The sequence below is a fragment of the Salvelinus alpinus genome, chromosome 13, assembly GCF_045679555.1.
Source record: "Salvelinus alpinus chromosome 13, SLU_Salpinus.1, whole genome shotgun sequence".
Taxonomy (NCBI): domain Eukaryota; kingdom Metazoa; phylum Chordata; class Actinopteri; order Salmoniformes; family Salmonidae; genus Salvelinus; species Salvelinus alpinus.
In genome coordinates, this window is record NC_092098.1 from 45,879,027 (window position 1) to 45,899,800 (window position 20,774).

The window sequence follows — 20,774 nt, forward strand, 5'->3', positions numbered from 1 at the left end:
GTCGAGATCGGTGTGAAAGAACTTTCCTGGCCTGCACAGATCCCTGACCTCAACCCCATCGAACACCTTTGGGATAAGTTGGAACGCCGACTGCAAGTCAGGCCTAATCGCCCAACATCAGTGCTTGACCTCGCTAATGCCCTTGCGGCTGAATGGAAGCAAGTCCCCGCAGCAATGTTCCAACATCTAGTGGAAAGCCTTCCCAGAAGAGTGGAGGCTGTTATGGCAGCAAAGGGGGGACCAACTCCATGTTAATGCCCATTGATTTTTGAATGAGATGTTCGACGAGCAGGTGTCCACATACTTTAGGCCATGTAGTGTATCTGTAAATTGTAATACCATTTCCTCTCTTCTCACAAAGGACCTACAATTTCATTGTCAAACTAAATGTTTAGTTGTGTGAGTAAGTTTATTTAGCCATGGGTGGGTACCTGTAGTCAGTGTACAGTATGGGAAGGTTGATTGTGCCAGTGCTGTGTGTGCAGATATTCAAGGACATGCCAGTTCCGGGAGGTGGCCCGGCCAACCTACAGCTCAACCTGCAGCCGCGGAGGAGGAGCACGGAGAGCAAGGCCCCGTCCTGCAGCGAGAGACCCCTCACCCTCTTCCACACACCCACACACTCCCAGAAAGGTGGGCACAACAGTCTCTCTTCATCCCACACACCCTTCCTAATGTTCAGTGTCAGTCAGGACAGGAGACATCCAAATTGCCTGAGATTTGTTCATCCTTCTTGATTTAAATTACTTTCTTCTCCTTTTCAAATGTAAAAAAAAAAATCTATTGAGAGCATTTGCGTTGGCGGCTGACACGTTGATCACCAATCTTAAATATCCTCCTCCTCTTATTGCTGTTATGTAGTGGAGGAGAGGAACAGTGTGGTAGTGAACTCTACTCTAGAGCTCCAGCAGCCGCAGCCAGCCCAGGCCAAGGCCCCCCACAACAACCCTTCAGCCACCCCCTCCTCCTCAGCAGCGGTCAACCATAACAGCAGTGGCAGCCACGGCCACAGCTTGACCCCACGCAACAGCCTGACCAGCACTGACGGAGACCAGGACAGGGGCCTGACTGCCAGGCAGAACTCACAGAGCCGCCCAAACTCACTGTGAGTACACATACATCAGCAAGCCTGCAAACGCGTTTGTACGCACGCACACTCTCTTTCTTCACTGTACTCTTTGTGTCTTTCTTCACCCTCCTTTCCGTCTCTTTCTTCACACTCCTCTCTATTTCTTCACCCTCCTCTCTTTCTTCACCCTCCTCTCTGTCTCTCTCTTCACCCTCCTCTCTCTCTTCACCCTCCTCTCTGTCTCTTTCTTCACCCTCCTCTCTGTCTCTCTCTTCACCCTCCTCTCTCTCTTCACCCTCCTCTCTGTCTCTTTCTTCACCCTCCTCTCTGTCTCTTTCTTCACCCTCCTCTCGGTCTCTTTCTTCACCCTCCTCTCGGTCTCTTTCTTCACCCTCCTCTCGGTCTCTTTCTTCACCCTCCTCTCGGTCTCTTTCTTCACCCCCCTCTCTGTCTCTTTCTTCACCCTCTTCTCTGTCTCTCTTCACCCTCCTCTCTCTCTTCACCCTCCTCTCTGTCTCTTTCTTCACCCTCCTCTCGGTCTCTTTCTTCACCCTCCTCTCTGTCTCTTTCTTCACCCTCCTCTCTGTCTCTTTCTTCACCCTCCTCTCTCTTTCTTCACCCTCTTCTCTGTCTCTCTCTTCACCCTCCTCTCTGTCTCTCTCTTCACCCTCCTCTCTGTCTCTCTCTTCACCCTCCTCTCTGTCTCTTTCTTCACCCTCCTCTCTGTCTCTTTCTTCACCCTCCTCTTTGTCTCTTTCTTCACCCTCCTCTCTGTCTCTCTCTTCACCCTCCTCTCGGTCTCTTTCTTCACCTTTGCATTGACATAATACTCCCCCGAGTGTTGATAGAAGACATCTTTGATGGAATATGATCTTACCTTGTGAAATCTCTTGAGGGTTGACAAAAGTAATTTAACTCACTGGGAGAAGCGAGATGTGTTCTCAAAGGCTGCCTCTCCAAAACCACAGAAATAGGCTATACTCAATTCTGTCTCTCTCATACTCCTTCTTTCGCGCTTGCTCTCCCATTGATTATGTCTCATCTTCAGAGCTCTGTTCTCATGTATTTTCTTTCCCTTAAGGTCATGTTTGGAGGTGTTGGTACTGAGGAGAATGGGTCCATTTGCAGTGTGATCCTCTCTCTCTCTCCCTCCTTCTCTCTATCACTCTCTCTCTCTCCCTCCTCTCTCTCTTGCTCTTTCTCTCTATCACTCTCTCTCTCTGTCTCTCTATCTCTTTCTCCCTCTCTCTCTCCCTCCTTCTCTCTCTCGCTCTTTCTCTCTATCACTCTCTCTCTCTGTCTCTATCTCTTTCTCCCTCTCTCTCTCTGTCTCTCTTCCTCCCTCTCCTGTTCTCCCTCCACTTCTCTCTCTCTGTCTCTCTCTTTCTCTTCCTCCCTCTCTCTTTCTCCCTCTCCCCCCTCTCTCTCTCTGTCCCTCCCTCCCTTCCTTGCTCTCTCTCTATCCCTTTCTCTCTCTCTTTCTCCCTCTCTCTCTCCTCCTTAATCCCCCCCCCTCTCTCAGAACAGGAAGTGGACACAGCAGATTGAATAAGAAATTGATTTTGAGCCACAAGCTGATGGCCTTTTGGAACACACTTAATTCCCTCCAATATAAAATGTAGGACAAGAGATGGAGAGAGAGACATCGTGTTGTCAGTATGTTTCTCCGCTGACGCTAGCAGCAATCCTGAACAGGGGTCTGATAATGGGTCATAATGGATCGTAGTTTTAACGACAACATGGCACATTCACAACATGGAGTATTCACAACATGGAGTATTCACAACATGGCACATTCACAACATGGCACATTCACAAAATGGTGCATTCACAACATGCCGCATTCACAACATGGCACATTCACAACATGGCACATTCACAAAATGGTGCATTCACAACATGCCGCATTCACAACATGGAGTATTCACAACATGGAGTATTCACAACATGGAGTATTCACAACATGGCACATTCACAACATGGCACATTCACAAAATGGTGCATTCACAACATGGAGTATTCACAACATGGTGTATTCACAACATGGCACATTCACAACATGGTGTATTCACAACATGGCACATTCACAACATGGCACATTCACAACATGGCACATTCACAACATGGAGTATTCACAACATGGTGTATTCACAACATGGCACATTCACAACATGGAGTATTCACAACATGGCACATTCACAACATGGCACATTCACAACATGGTGTATTCACAACATGGCACATTCACAACATGGCACATTCACAAAATGGTGCATTCACAACATGCCGCATTCACAACATGGAGTATTCACAACATGGCACATTCACAACATGGCACATTCACAACATGGTGTATTCACAACATGGCACATTCACAACATGGCACATTCACAAAATGGTGCATTCACAACATGCCGCATTCACAACATGGAGTATTCACAACATGGTGTATTCACAACATGGCACATTCACAACATGGTGTATTCACAACATGGCACATTCACAACATGGCACATTCACTACATGGTGTATTCACAACATGGCACATTCACAACATGGAGTATTCACAACATGGCACATTCACAACATGGCACATTCACAAAATGGTGTATTCACAACATGGCGCATTCACAACATGGTGTATTCACAACATGGCACATTCACAACATGGCGCATTCACAACATGGCACATTCACAACATGGCGCATTCACAACATGGCACATTCACAACATGGCACATTCACAACATGGCACATTCACAAAATGGCACATTCACAACATGGCACATTCACAACATGGCGTATTCACAAAATGGTGCATTCACAACATGGCACATTCACAACATGGCACATTCACAACATGGTGTACTCACAACATGGTGTATTCACAACATGGTGTATTCACAACATGGCACATTCACAACATGGCACATTCACAACATGGTGTATTCACAACATGGTGTATTCACAACATGGAGTATTCACAACATGGCACATTCACAACATGGCACATTCACAAAATGGTGCATTCACAACATGGAGTATTCACAACATGGTGTATTCACAACATGGCACATTCACAACATGGTGTATTCACAACATGGCACATTCACAACATGGCACATAGCGCATTCACAACATGGAGTATTCACAACATGGCACATTCACAACATGGCACATTCACAACATGGCGTATTCACAACATGGCGCATTCACAACATGGTGTATTCACAACATGGTGTATTCACAACATGGCACATTCACAACATGGCGCATTCACAACATGGCGCATTCACAACATGGCGCATTCACAACATGGTGTATTCACAACATGGCACATTCACAACATGGCACATTCACAACATGGCACATTCACAACATGGCACATTCACAATATGGCGCAATCACAACATGGCACATTCACAACATGGCACATTCACAACATGGCACATTCACAACATGGCACATTCACAAAATGGTGCATTCACAACATGGCACATTCACAACATGGCGTATTCACAAAATGGTGCATTCACAACATGGCACATTCACAACATGGCACATTCACAACATGGCACATTCACAACATGGCACATTCACAACATGGTGTATTCACAACATGGAGTATTCACAACATGGAGTATTCACAACATGGTGCATTCACAACATGGCACATTCACAACATGGTGCATTCACAACATGGTGCATTCACAACATGGTGTATTCACAACATGGAGTATTCACAACATGGCACATTCACAAAATGGTGCATTCACAACATGCCGCATTCACAACATGGAGTATTCACAACATGGCACATTCACAAAATGGTGCATTCACAACATGCCGCATTCACAACATGGAGTATTCACAACATGGCACATTCACAACATGGTGTATTCACAACATGGAGTATTCACAACATGGCACATTCACAACATGGCACATTCACAACATGGCACATTCACAACATGGCACATTCACAACATGGCACATTCACAACATGGCACATTCACAAAATAGTGCATCAGAGATATTAGAGAAAGGAGGAGATAGGAATCCCATGGGGCAATGAATGGAGAAACGTATAACACCCCCCCACCCAGCAGACTGTTGGCCAATCACATTCACATTGTCATGCTGTGTCATGCAGTTGCTAAGCTAATCGTCACGCAATCCCTTCTCAAAGTCAGGGTATGAGTCGAGAAACATGCCTATTTTCCTCAAAAGTATGTAATGTCACGATTCCAAAGCTATACGATATTACAGAAAACAAGTTAATAATCTCACATCTCAGAAAATATTTGTAATGTTGTACTCCTTGGTCACGAAATTCATGCTGATGTTGGGTTTTTGAGCTTGCGCACAATTGACTCGCATTCACTCCTTGAAGGAGAGCTTTCCTTGTCCCAGAATGAACTGTACGGCCCATTGACGACGCATGGGCAATATACACAATGGGCGTAAATACAATTCCAATGGAGTTTCCCCATCTCCTCAAAACAATCTGTGGGTGCGTTCACAAAATGGTTTATTTGAGGATTCCATTGATCATGTGGTGTGTCTGAATCCAAAGTGTCACTTAGTTTTAGTCAATTTAAATGAAGGAAATTACATTGTGAGCAAAATTATTAATTATATCACTTTAGTAAATCATTTTAAAAGGGTTAATGACATTAGATTTCAGCATCTGTTGCCTCGATTTAAAAAATCCTAAATAACCAAACTTGTCTCATTGGTGTTACTACTCCTACTGGTGACAAAATGTTATCATAATGGCATATTCATTGATTTAGAATGGGAAAATGGACCCAAATGCATTTAAATAAATACAAATCTAGAAAGATAAGTACTCCTAAATGCCATGCCCAAATGCCACCGCAAACGAGCCTTTTAGGAGTTTTCTTTTAATCAAACCTTCACAAGCAATTTGATGGTTTGACAACAACCAGTTATTTAGCTTTAAAAAATAGGTTAAAAGCAAGATTTCCTCTCAGAAAGCAAATACAGTGGTTTGGTAAGCCAAGAGTTCATCTACTCAGTACTGACATGCAGTGAAAGGCCATAAAACAGCTGACTAAGTCATTAATGGGCTTGTCATGGACCAACTATGCTTTATGAGTTGAAGGTCAGATTTTAACAGTGATGCGGCTTTTTTACAGCAGAAAACTGACTCATATTACAAGTGTTTATTTAACTCCCCGTGCTGATTATCTGAAACGTGTTGGGGAGCGAGGGAGAGCAGAACTCTCAGGGGGAAGCAGGGGAGACCTTCTGGCTTGGTTTCATTCAATGCTAGCCTGTACAGTGACTTTGTTTCATTCAATGCTAGCCTGTACAGAGACTTGGTTTCATTCAATGCTAGCCTGTACAGAGACTTGGTTTCATTCAATGCTAGCCTGTACAGAGACTTTGTTTCATTCAATGCTAGCCTGTACAGAGACTTTGTTTCATTCAATGCTAGCCTGTACAGTGACTTGGTTTCATCCAATGCTAGCCTGTACAGAGACTTTGTTTCATTCAATGCTAGCCTGTACAGTGACTTGGTTTCATTCAATGCTAGCCTGTACAGAGACTTTGTTTCATTCAATGCTAGCCTGTACAGTGACTTGGTTTCATTCAATGCTAGCCTGTACAGTGACTTGGTTTCATTCAATGCTAGCCTGTATAGAGACTTGGTTTCATTCAATGCTAGCCTGTACAGAGACTTGGTTTCATTCAATGCTAGCCTGTACAGTGACTTGGTTTCATCCAATGCTAGCCTGTACAGAGACTTGGTTTCATTCAATGCTAGCCTGTACAGTGACTTGGTTTCATCCAATGCTAGCCTGTACAGAGACTTGGTTTCATTCAATGCTAGCCTGTACAGTGACTTGGTTTCATCCAATGCTAGCCTGTACAGAGACTTGGTTTCATTCAATGCTAGCCTGTACAGAGACTTGGTTTCATTCAATGCTAGCCTGTACAGAGACTTGGTTTCATTCAATGCTAGCCTGTACAGTGACTTGGTTTCATTCAATGCTAGCCTGTACAGAGACTTGGTTTCATTCAATGCTAGCCTGTACAGAGACTTGGTTTCATTCAATGCTAGCCTGTACAGAGACTTTGTTTCATTCAATGCTAGCCTGTACAGAGACTTGGTTTCATTCAATGCTAGCCTGTACAGAGACTTTGTTTCATTCAATGCTAGCCTGTACAGTGACTTGGTTTCATTCAATGCTAGCCTGTACAGAGACTTGGTTTCATTCAATGCTAGCCTGTACAGTGACTTGGTTTCATTCAATGCTAGCCTGTACAGAGACTTTGTTTCATTCAATGCTAGCCTGAACAGAGACTTGGTTTCATTCAATGCTAGCCTGTACAGAGACTTGGTTTCATTCAATGCTAGCCTGTACAGAGACTTGGTTTCATTCAATGCTAGCCTGTACTGTGACTTGGTTTCATTCAATGCTAGCCTGTACAGAGACGTTGGTTTCATTCAATGCTAGCCTGTACAGAGACTTGGTTTCATTCAATGCTAGCCTGTACAGTGACTTGGTTTCATTCAATGCTAGCCTGTACAGAGACTTGGTTTCATTCAATGCTAGCCTGTACAGAGACTTGGTTTCATTCAATGCTAGCCTGTACAGTGACTTGGTTTCATTCAATGCTAGCCTGTACAGAGACTTTGTTTCATTCAATGCTAGCCTGTACAGAGACTTGGTTTCATTCAATGCTAGCCTGTACAGAGACTTGGTTTCATTCAATGCTAGCCTGTACAGAGACTTGGTTTCATTCAATGCTAGCCTGTACAGAGACTTGGTTTCATTCAATGCTAGCCTGTACAGAGACTTTGTTTCATGCAATGCTAGCCTGTACAGAGACTTTGTTTCATTCAATGCTAGCCTGTACAGAGACTTTGTTTCATTCAATGCTAGCCTGTACAGAGACTTGGTTTCATTCAATGCTAGCCTGTACAGAGACTTTGTTTCATCCAATGCTAGCCTGTACAGAGACTTGGTTTCATTCAATGCTAGCCTGTACAGAGACTTGGTTTCATTCAATGCTAGCCTGTACAGAGACTTGGTTTCATTCAATGCTAGCCTGTACAGAGACTTTGTTTCATTCAATGCTAGCCTGTACAGAGACTTGGTTTCATTCAATGCTAGCCTGTACAGAGACTTTGTTTCATTCAATGCTAGCCTGTACAGTGACTTGGTTTCATTCAATGCTAGCCTGTACAGAGACTTGGTTTCATTCAATGCTAGCCTGTACAGTGACTTGGTTTCATTCAATGCTAGCCTGTACAGAGACTTTGTTTCATTCAATGCTAGCCTGAACAGAGACTTGGTTTCATTCAATGCTAGCCTGTACAGAGACTTGGTTTCATTCAATGCTAGCCTGTACAGAGACTTGGTTTCATTCAATGCTAGCCTGTACAGAGACTTTGTTTCATTCAATGCTAGCCTGTACAGAGACGTTGGTTTCATTCAATGCTAGCCTGTACAGAGACTTGGTTTCATTCAATGCTAGCCTGTACAGAGACTTGGTTTCATTCAATGCTAGCCTGTACAGAGACTTGGTTTCATTCAATGCTAGCCTGTACAGTGACTTGGTTTCATTCAATGCTAGCCTGTACAGAGACTTGGTTTCATTCAATGCTAGCCTGTACAGTGACTTGGTTTCATTCAATGCTATCCTGTACAGTGACTTGGTTTCATTCAATGCTAGCCTGCACAGAGACGTTGGTTTCATTCAATGCTAGCCTGTACAGAGACTTGGTTTCATTCAATGCTAGCCTGTACTGTGACTTGGTTTCATTCAATGCTAGCCTGTACAGAGACGTTGGTTTCATTCAATGCTAGCCTGTACAGAGACTTGGTTTCATTCAATGCTAGCCTGTACAGAGACTTGGTTTCATTCAATGCTAGCCTGTACAGTGACTTGGTTTCATTCAATGCTAGCCTGTACAGAGACTTGGTTTCATTCAATGCTAGCCTGTACAGAGACTTGGTTTCATTCAATGCTAGCCTGTACAGTGACTTGGTTTCATTCAATGCTAGCCTGTACAGAGACTTTGTTTCATTCAATGCTAGCCTGTACAGAGACTTGGTTTCATTCAATGCTAGCCTGTACAGAGACTTGGTTTCATTCAATGCTAGCCTGTACAGAGACTTGGTTTCATTCAATGCTAGCCTGTACAGAGACTTGGTTTCATTCAATGCTAGCCTGTACAGAGACTTGGTTTCATGCAATGCTAGCCTGTACAGAGACTTTGTTTCATTCAATGCTAGCCTGTACAGAGACTTTGTTTCATTCAATGCTAGCCTGTACAGAGACTTGGTTTCATTCAATGCTAGCCTGTACAGAGACTTTGTTTCATCCAATGCTAGCCTGTACAGAGACTTGGTTTCATTCAATGCTAGCCTGTACAGAGACTTGGTTTCATTCAATGCTAGCCTGTACAGAGACTTGGTTTCATTCAATGCTAGCCTGTACAGTGACTTGGTTTCATTCAATGCTAGCCTGTACAGAGACTTGGTTTCATTCAATGCTAGCCTGTACAGAGACTTTGTTTCATTCAATGCTAGCCTGTACAGAGACTTTGTTTCATTCAATGCTAGCCTGTACAGTGACTTGGTTTCATTCAATGCTAGCCTGTACAGTGACTTGGTTTCATTCAATGCTAGCCTGTACAGTGACTTGGTTTCATTCAATGCTAGCCTGTACAGTGACTTGGTTTCATTCAATGCTAGCCTGTACAGAGACTTGGTTTCATTCAATGCTAGCCTGTACAGAGACTTGGTTTCATTCAATGCTAGCCTGTACAGTAGACTTGGTTGTCATTCAATGCTAGCCTGTACAGTGACTTGGTTTCATTCAATGCTAGCCTGTACAGAGACTTTGTTTCATTCAATGCTAGCCTGTACAGTGACTTGGTTTCATTCAATGCTAGCCTGTACAGTGACTTGGTTTCATTCAATGCTAGCCTGTACAGTGACTTGGTTTCATTCAATGCTAGCCTGTACAGTGACTTGGTTTCATTCAATGCTAGCCTGTACAGTGACTTGGTTTCATTCAATGCTAGCCTGTACAGTGACTTGGTTTCATTCAATGCTAGCCTGCACAGAGACTTGGTTTCATTCAATGCTAGCCTGTACAGAGACTTTGTTTCATTCAATGCTAGCCTGTACAGTGACTTTGTTTCATTCAATGCTAGCCTGTACAGAGACTTTGTTTCATTCAATGCTAGCCTGTACAGTGACTTGGTTTCATTCAATGCTAGCCTGTACAGTGACTTGGTTTCATTCAATGCTAGCCTGTACAGTGACTTGGTTTCATTCAATGCTAGCCTGTACAGTGACTTGGTTTCATTCAATGCTAGCCTGTACAGAGACTTGGTTTCATTCAATGCTAGCCTGTACAGAGACTTGGTTTCATTCAATGCTAGCCTGTACAGTGACTTGGTGTCATTCAATGCTAGCCTGTACAGTGACTTGGTTTCATTCAATGCTAGCCTGTACAGTGACTTGGTTTCATTCAATGCTAGCCTGTACAGTGACTTGGTTTCATTCAATGCTAGCCTGTACAGTGACTTGGTTTCATTCAATGCTAGCCTGTACAGTGACTTGGTTTCATTCAATGCTAGCCTGTACAGAGACTTGGTTTCATTCAATGCTAGCCTGTACAGAGACTTGGTTTCATTCAATGCTAGCCTGTACAGTGACTTGGTGTCATTCAATGCTAGCCTGTACAGTGACTTGGTTTCATTCAATGCTAGCCTGTACAGAGACTTTGTTTCATTCAATGCTAGCCTGTACAGTGACTTGGTTTCATTCAATGCTAGCCTGTACAGTGACTTGGTTTCATTCAATGCTAGCCTGTACAGTGACTTGGTTTCATTCAATGCTAGCCTGTACAGTGACTTGGTTTCATTCAATGCTAGCCTGTACAGTGACTTGGTTTCATTCAATGCTAGCCTGTACAGTGACTTGGTTTCATTCAATGCTAGCCTGCACAGAGACTTGGTTTCATTCAATGCTAGCCTGTACAGAGACTTTGTTTCATTCAATGCTAGCCTGTACAGTGACTTGGTTTCATTCAATGCTAGCCTGTACAGTGACTTGGTTTCATTCAATGCTAGCCTGTACAGTGACTTGGTTTCATTCAATGCTAGCCTGTACAGTGACTTTGTTTCATTCAATGCTAGCCTGTACAGTGACTTGGTTTCATTCAATGCTAGCCTGTACAGTGACTTGGTTTCATTCAATGCTAGCCTGCACAGAGACTTGGCTTCATTCAATGCTAGCCTGTACAGAGACTTGGTTTCATTCAATGCTAGCCTGTACAGTGACTTGATTTCATTCAATGCTAGCCTGCACAGAGACTTGGTTTTATCCAATGCTAGCCTGTACAGTGACTTGGTTTCATTCAATGCTAGCCTGTACAGTGACTTGGTTTCATTCAATGCTAGCCTGTACAGAGACTTGGTTTCATTCAATGCTAGCCTGTACAGAGACTTTGTTTCATTCAATGCTAGCCTGTACAGTGACTTGGTTTCATTCAATGCTAGCCTGTACAGTGACTTGGTTTCATTACATTTTTTTTTATTAGGCAAGTCAGTTAAGAACAAATTCTTATTTACAATGACAGATTTTTAACTTGTCAGCTTGGGGATTTAATCTAGCAACCTTTCAGTTACTTGCCCAACGCTCTAACCACTAGGCTACTTGCCACACCAATGCTAGCCTATTTGTTTCAGCTTGTAGAACGTTCTGGTTGTTAATAGCTGGCTTGGACACGGTGGCTGGCAGGCCCCCATTCAGACATGTCAAGTGACAGTGGTCCTGTCTGGGACAACCTAGCCATTAGCCAATCATAGCCACCATTACCCTCTAAAGACTTCCTCAGATTAGCCAGGATGTTAGAAAGTGAACCGTTTGCTCCATGAACAGGCATACAAGTTATTTTAACACAGCACTTGTTTGACTTAAAAAAAACACTTATATAAAAGTTAGGATTTGTTATTTTCTGAATGGAGACAGCTGGCACCTTTACACTGAGTGAACAAAACATTAGGAACACCTGCTCTTTCCATGACATAGACTGACCAGGTGAATCCAGGTGAAAGCCATGATCCCTTATTGATGTAATTTGTTAACAAATCCACTTCAATCAGTCTAGATGAAGGGGAGGACAGGTCGAAGAAGGATTTTTAAGCCTTGAGACAATTGAGACTTTGATTGTGTATGTGTGCCATTCCGAGGGTGAATGGGCAAGACAGGGTATGATTGTAGTTGCTTGGTGCAGCGGTTTGTGACAAGCAAAGCTGCTCGGTTTTTCACACAGTTTTCTGTGTGTATCAAGAATGGTCCATCACCCAAAGGACATCCAGCCAACTTGACACAACTGTCAGACACATTATAGTCAACATGGGCCAGCATCCATGTGGAATGCTTTTGACACCTTGTAGAGTCCATGCCCCAACTAATTGAGTCTGCTCTGAGGGCAAAAGAGGTGGGGTGCAACTCAATATTAGGAAGGTGTTCTTAATGTTTTGTACAATCAGTGTATGTCTGATAAGCTGTTTAACAGTATCACAGCTCATAATAGTAACCCTGGTACCACTTACAAGTTCTAGGAAGACCTTGACCCCTGACCTCAGTGGAAACATCAGGAAAGAGGCAGAATTTCAAGCCATCCAAAACCGCCTCTGAAAGTAATACGACTTTTACTAATGCACCTTGAGTTTCGTTTCGGTCTTCTCTGTCTTTGTAATTTTATCAGATGGTGAAATGATGATTTAACACAAAACCCTTCAACGTTCCATCTGTTTGTTTTGGTTAAGTCGGAACTTACAGGTCCTTTGTTTGGCCTCAGCGATGACCCCATGGCAGGGTCAGTCTTTTCCTCTGGGGATCTCAGCTGTTATCGTTTCTTCCTATTTTGTTTTATTAGAAGGGGCGGTGTAGCATAGGGCTGAATTACAACTGAGAAAAACACACAAGACTAGAATCCCTGGTGACTCAGACCTCAAAAATGTTCTTGAAAACGTGTCATCAAAATATTTCCATTTCTCCTAGTCAGCCAGTTGTACAAAGAGGCATCACTCAACAGGGCCAGTCGCAGCGAGTTCTGCCGCGACTACAGTCTCTCGAGGAGCTAACGCTCTCTCCATCCCTCTCTTTCTCTAATCAAATCAAATTTTATTAGTCACATACACATGGTTAGCAGATGTTAATGCGAGTGTAGCGAAATGCTTGTGCTTCTAGTTCCGACAATGCAGTAATAACCAACAGTAATCTAACCTAACAATTCCACACTACTACCTTACACACACACACAAGTGTAAAGGGATAAAGAATATGTACATAAAGATATATGGATGAGTGGTGGTACAGAACGGCATGGCAGATGCAGTAGATGGTATAGGGTACGGTATATACATATGAGATGAGTACTGTAGGGTATGTAAACATAAAGTGGCATAGTTTAAAGTGGCTAGTGGTACATGTATTGCATAAAGATGGCAAGATGCAGTAGATGATATAGAGTACAGTATATATACATATGAGATGGGTAATGTAGGGTATGTAAACATTGTATTAAGTGGCATTGCTTAAAGTGGCTAGTGGTACATTTTTACATAATTTCCATCAATTCCCATTTTTAAAGTGGCTGGAGTTGAGTCAGTATGTTGGCAGCGGCCGCTAAATGTTAGTGGTGGCTGTTTAACAGTCTGATGGCCTTGAGATAGAAGCTGTTTTTCAGTCTCTCGGTCCCTGCTTTGATGCACCTGTACTGACCTCGCCTTCTGGATGATAGCGGGGTGAACAGGCAGTGGCTTGGGTGGTTGTTGTCCTTGATGATCTTTATGGCCTTCCTGTGACATCGGGTGGTGTAGGTGTCCTGGAGGGCAGGTAGTTTGCCCCTGGTGATGCGTTCTGCAGACCTCACTACCCTCTGGAGAGCCTTACGGTTGTGGGCGGAGCAGTTGCCGTACCAGGCGGTGATACAGCCCGACAGGATGCTCTCGATTGTGCATCTGTAGAAGTTTGTGAGTGCTTTTGGTGACAAGCCGAATTTCTTCAGCCTCCTGAGGTTGAAGAGGCGCTGCTGCGCCTTCTTCACAACGCTGTCTGTGTGGGTGGACCAGTTCAGTTTGTCCGTGATGTGTACACCGAGGAACTTAAAACTTTCCACCTTCTCCACTACTGACCCGTCGATGTGGATAGGGGGGTGCTCCCTCTGCTGTTTCCTGAAGTCCACAATCATCTCCTTTGTTTTGTTGACGTTGAGTATGAGGTTATTTTCCTGACACCACACTCCGAGGGCCCTCACCTCCTCCCTGTAGGCCGTCTCGTCGTTGTTGGTGATCAAGCCTACCACTGTAGTGTCATCCGCAAACTTGATGATTGAGTTGGAGGCGTGCATGGCCACGCAGTCGTGGGTGAACAGGGAGTACAGGAGAGGGCTCAGAACGCACCCTTGTGGGGCCCCAGTGTTGAGGATCAGCGGGGTGGAGATGTTGTTACCTACCCTCACCACCTGGGGGCGGCCCGTCAGGAAGTCCAGGACCCAGTTGCACAGGGCGGGGTCGAGACCCAGGGTCTCGAGCTTGATGACGAGTTTGGAGGGTACTATGGTGTTAAATGCTGAGCTGTAATCGATGAACAGCATTCTCACATGGGTATTCCTCTTGTCCAGATGGGTTAGGGCAGTGTGCAGTGTGGTTGCGATTGCGTCGTCTGTGGACCTATTGGGTCGGTAAGCAAATTGGAGTGGGTCTAGGGTGTCCGGTAGGGTGGAGGTGATATGGTCCTTGACTAGTCTCTCAAAGCACTTCATGATGACGGAAGTGAGTGCTACGGGGCGGTAGTCGTTTAGCTCAGTTACCTTAGCTTTCTTGGGAACAGGAACAATGGTGGCCCTCTTGAAGCATGTGGGAACAGCAGACTGGGATAAGGATTGATTGAATATGTCCGTAAACACACCAGCCAGCTGGTCTGCGCATGCTCTGAGGACGCGGCTGGGAATGCCGTCTGGGCCTGCAGCCTTGCGAGGGTTAACACGTTTAAATGTTTTACTCACCTCGGCTGCAGTGAAGGAGAGCCCGCAGGTTTTGGTAGGGGGCCGTGTCAGTGGCACTGTATTGTCCTCAAAGCGGGCAAAAAAGTTGTTTAGCCTGTCTGGGAGCAAGACATCCTGGTCCTCGACGGGGCGGATTTTCTTTTTGTAATCCGTGATTGACTGTAGACCCTGCCACATACCTCTTGTGTCTGAGCTGTTGAATTTCGACTCGATTTTGTCTCTGTACTGAGACTTGGCCTGTTTGATTGCCTTGCGGAGAGAATAGCTACACTGTTTGTATTCGGTCATGCTTCCGGTCACCTTGCCCTGGTTAAAAGCAGTGGTTCGCGCTTTCAGTTTCACGCGAATGCTGCCGTCAATCCACGGTTTCTGGTTTGGGAATGTTTTTATCGTTGCTGTGGGTACGACATCGTCAATGCACTTCCTAATGAACTCGCTCACCGAATCAGCATATTCGTCAATATTGTTGTTGGACGCGATGCGGAACATATTCCAATCTGCGTGATCGAAGCAGTCTTGAAGCGTGGATTCAGATTGGTCGGACCAGCGTTGAACAGACCTGAGCGCGGGAGCTTGTTGTTTGAGTTTTTGTTTGTAGGCTGGAATCAACAAAATGGAGTCGTGGTCAGCTTTTCCGAAAGGGGGGCGGGGGAGGGCCTTATAAGCGTCGCGGAAATTAGTATAACAATGGTCTAGTGTTTTTTCAGCCCTGGTAGCACAATCGATATGCTGATAGAATTTAGGGAGTTTTGTTTTTAGATTAGCCTTGTTAAAATCCCCAGCTACGATGAATGCAGCCTCAGGGTGTGTGGTTTCCAGTTTACAAAGAGTCAGATAAAGTTCGTTCAGGGCCATCGATGTGTCTGCTTGGGGGGGAATGTATACGGCTGTGATTATGATTGACGAGAATTCCCTTGGTAGATAATGCGGTCTACATTTGATTGTGAGGAGTTCTAGATCAGGTGAACAGAACGACTTGAGTTCTTGTGTGTTGTTATGATGATCACACCACTTCTCGTTAATCATAAGGCATACCCCCCCGCCCCTCTTCTTACCGGAAAGATGTTTGTTTCTGTCGGCGCGATGCATGAAGAAACCAGCTGGCTGCACCGACTCCGTTAGCGTCCCTTGAGTTAGCCATGTTTCCGTGAAGCAGAGCACGTTGCAATCCCTGATGTCTCTCTGGAATGCTACCCGTGCTCGGATTTCATCAACCTTATTGTCAAGAGACTGGACATTGGCGAGTAGTATGCTAGGGAGTGGAGCGCGATGTGCCCGTCTCCGAAGCCTGACCACGAGACCGCCACGTTTTCCCCTTTTTCGGCGTCGCACAGGGTCGCCGGCTGGGATCAGATCCATTGTATTGTGTGGAAGGCAAAACACTGGATCCGTTTCGGGAAAGTCATATTCCTGGTAGGAACGATGATGAGTTGACGTTAATCGTATATTCAGTAGTTCCTCCCGACTGTATGTAATGAAACCTAAGATTACCCGGGGTACCGATGTAAGAAATAACACGTAAAAAAACAAAATACTGCATATTTTCCAAGGAACACGAAGCGAGGCAGCCATCTCTTTTCGGCGCCGGAAGTCTCTGTCTCTCTCTCCTCTCTCTCAGTAGAGCTGTCTCTCTCAAGAATTGTAAATAGCAGAAAGTAGGCTTGGACCGGTTCATCCACTTCTGGGGACTGGCAGAACTGTAGAATTTATTGTCTCAGGTCAGGATTCTAGAACCTTGGTTAGCGAAGGGAGCAGGTCATAAAAACAAGGCACGGACAGCAATATGATAGTTATGGATTAGTGACGGATCTGTAGCCTATTGTTCTAATGAGAGAGGTACTAAATTCAGCTGACCCTTTGCAGACAAGAACACAAACCAGATGGAATTAGAATTCTCAGGCACATTAAGTATTTCCAAAGGTTGAGAAACGCACCAACAATATGCTAAGAGCCATTCAGACATCATAAGACAGATGACATAGTAATACAGTTATTACAGGCTTTGGGAGTACAAATATGATTTACTCATAATTCTGCTGCTTAGGTGACTTTCCTTCTTACAAAGTGGAATTCTTGGAGACGTAGTGGAAAACACTACAGATGTAGGATCTTAATTTGATTACGCTGTTGCAGGAGAACTGTGTTGACATTTCGCTTGCCCTGCCTGTGTTCTCTTCATTAATGCAACAAGGCCCCCTGCCCTGACCAGTAATATCCTGCGTTACATTTGGCCTACAGGCTGTTTAGTAACCTAGGGGGGTAGCAGACTAGGTGTAATACGGTAATCTTTATTTAGTCTGGCAGTGTTGATACCCCATCTGATAAAGCTCTCTGGGCCTGGCGCACTGTAATTGAATGATGTTGTCAAGATTGATGGACGATGTGAAAAGGGATCAGTTTCATTAAGCCAGCTCAGGCGAAGCGTGCCGCTCTGGGAGGAGGAGCAGAGATTTGCTGCTAGTCAGGGGAATGGCAGAGATATATGCCGCAGTGTTGAAAGAATAAGATGCATTTGCTTTGAATTAAAAATTGTAGACAAACAAAGGTAGAGGTGTATCTGATGTAGATCATAAGATTGGTTTAAAACCTAAAAAAAGGACAAAATATTTATCTGAACACCTTGGGGTATTTCATGTGACAGATTGGGCCCAGTCAGTTTGTGGGGGGTTGTTACAACAGGCAGAGCTAGCTATGTGTAAAGTATTATTCATGGTTTGCACTGTTGTCACTAATGGCTGTTTCTAAAAGTAACAGCACATAGAGGCACAGTGACCCTATGCATGATTAAATATACTGTAGGCATCAGCATGCCTCATTAATAACCTCTTCACTCCAGTGTAATGTGAAGCAGCATGCCTAACTCAGTCTCCTCCATTGTGATTCCAGGCTGAACCCAAAGAGCCGCACCAGTATCCCAACGAGGTATGGACGTGTTCTTCACACCCTTTCGTCACTAACCAATGACACAAATCTATCACAAATAACAAGATAATTCAGCCAAGATATGTCTGTGCCATCACAATAACAAATCACCTAGCGTTCTTACCAGTTCCAACTCAATACGTACTGAGCTATAATTCAAATGCACCCTGATCTTTGTTCACAATCAGATATATTATATCGCAGATGTCATCGAACTATGACAACTCTAGTCTAATGGGAATTACCATTGTTTACTTGCGTCTGAAGCCAACAAAGAACAACCAAGTTCCAGCTGATACTTACTTCCAGCTGATGCTTAGTTCTAGTTGATGCTAAGTTCCAGTTTATGCTTAGTTCCAGCTGATGCTTAGTTCCAGTTGATGCTTAGTTCCAGTTGATGCTTAGTTCCAGCTGATGCTTAGTTCTAGTTGATGCTTAGTTCCAGCTGATGCTTAGTTCCAGTTGATGCTTAGTTCCAGCTGATGCTTAGTTCCAGTTGATGCTTAGTTCCAGCTGATGCTTAGTTCTAGTTGATGCTTAGTTCTAGCTGATGCTTAGTTCTAGCTGATGCTTAGTTCCAGCTGATACTTAGTTCTAGTTGATGCTTAGTTCCAGCTGATGCTTAGTTCTAGCTGATGCTTAGTTCTAGCTGATGCTTAGTTCTAGCTGATGCTTAGTTCCAGCTGATACTTAGTTCTAGTTGATGCTTATTTCCAGCTGATGCTTAGTTCCAGTTGATGCTTAGTTCTAGTTGATGCTTATTTCCAGCTGATGCTTATTTCCAGCTGATGCTTAGTTCCAGTTGATGCTTAGTTCCAGCTGATGCTTAGTTCTAGCTGATGCTTAGTTCTAGTTGATGCTTAGTTCTAGCTGATGCTTAGTTCTAGTTGATGCTTAGTTTCAGTTGATGCTTAGTTCCAGCTGATGCTTAGTTCTAGCTGATGCTTAGTTCTAGTTGATGCTTAGTTCCAGTTGATGCTTAGTTCCAGTTGATGCTTAGTTCTAGTTGATGCTTAGTTCCAGTTGATGCTTAGTTCCAGCTGATGCTTAGTTCTAGCTGATGCTTAGTTCTAGCTGATGCTTAGTTCCAGCTGATACTTAGTTCTAGTTGATGCTTAGTTCCAGCTGATGCTTAGTTCTAGCTGATGCTTAGTTCTAGCTGATGCTTAGTTCCAGCTGATGCTTAGTTCCAGTTGATGCTTAGTTCCAGCTGATGCTTAGTTCTAGCTGATGCTTAGTTCTAGCTGATGCTTAGTTCCAGCTGATACTTAGTTCTAGTTGATGCTTAGTTCCAGCTGATGCTTAGTTCCAGTTGATGCTTAGTTCCAGCTGATGCTTAGTTCTAGCTGATGCTTAGTTCTAGTTGATGCTTAGTTCTAGCTGATGCTTAGTTCTAGCTGATGCTTAGTTCCAGCTGATGCTTAGTTCCAGCTGATGCTTAGTTCCAGCTGATTCCTGTATGCAGCCTGTACGGGTTGCCTCACGTCCCTGCACTCACTGAGCCACTGTCCACTAGATACTGGATATAGTATAGCCACTCCATGTAGTCGCTGACAGTCTAGTCACCGTGGATGTTGTGTATGTGTGTCTCTCAGCCCAGCCTCACCCAGCCCCACCTCACCACGCTCCCCCTCCTGGCCGATGTTCTCCGCACCCTCCAGCCCCCAGCCAGCCTCCTCCACCTCCAGTGACTCCTCCCCAATCAGGTCTGTCACCACGTCCGCCCAACACGCCATCTTCGGTTGCACCTCCTACTCACAATGCCAATTCTGGAGCTTTGCGCCGCCTCACTGCTGCACCCCCTCTGCCCCACCCCCACCACCGTGCATGATCACTGACAGATAGTTCCTGATCACCCTGAGAGGCGAACCCTGTTCACACTATCACGCCAATTTGAATTGCACTATACTAGCTCAGATTAATTTATTCCTTCCCAGCAACTACGGCAGATGTGTAACCAGGCCAGCGCAGTACAGCTCAGCTCAGCTTGGCTCAGTCGTGTGAAAAGGTATAAGTAAGGTGGATCACAGGCTCATCTTTGGTTGATTCAGGATACAGCCAGTCTATCAGACTTCCAAAAATTGTTATACATGTAGCCAGGGCATTCAGATAAACTCCATAATATAAATACCTTCAGGCAGGTCTAGACAGATATACTCCGGATTATAAATACCTTGAGTCAGGTCTAGACAGATATACTCCGGATTATAAATACCTTGAGTCAGGTCTAGACAGATATACTCCGGATTATAAATACCTTGAGTCAGGTCTAGACAGATATACTCCGGATTATAAATACCTTGAGTCAGGTCTAGACAGATATACTCCGGATTATAAATACCTTGAGTCAGGTCTAGACAGATATACTCCGGATTAGAAATACCTTGAGTCAGGTTTAGACAGAAACTCCAGATTAGAAATACCTTGAGTCAGGTTTTGACAGGTTCAGAATAACCATGGGCCTTTAAAGGGGAGCTGTTTAAATATCTGTCGGATGTATAGCATATTCGTTGCGGCTTTTTGCTTTACAAGGACACACTTCTTGTAAAGCAAGAAGGCTACCTTGGGTGGCAGGTAGCCTAGTGGTTAGAGTGTTGGACCAGTGACTGAAAGGTTGCTAGATCAAATCTCTGAGCTGACAAGGTAAAAATCTGTTGTTCTGCCCTTGAACAAGGCAGTGATCTAGCAACCTTTCAGTCACTGGCCCAACACTC

At 44.4% G+C, this 20,774-nt stretch overlaps 1 protein-coding gene across 5 annotated transcripts in view; it reads left to right on the plus strand.

The window, feature by feature from the left end:
* LOC139537783 (rho GTPase-activating protein 26-like) overlaps positions 1-20,774 on the plus strand; it is a 139,253-nt gene that overhangs the window by 111,004 nt on the left and 7,475 nt on the right. For 2 of the 5 annotated variants that reach the window (XM_071339552.1, XM_071339556.1), the window contains exons 19-22: positions 486-633; positions 862-1,105; positions 18,025-18,060; positions 19,656-19,766. In XM_071339552.1, coding sequence (XP_071195653.1) covers positions 486-633; positions 862-1,105; positions 18,025-18,060; positions 19,656-19,766 — 539 coding nt within the window. Of the gene's footprint in view, positions 1-485; positions 634-861; positions 1,106-1,285; positions 1,399-18,024; positions 18,061-19,655; positions 19,767-20,774 lie in introns of all 5 variants that reach the window. The other 3 variants (XM_071339557.1, XM_071339554.1, XM_071339555.1) reach the window with 3 other exon arrangements.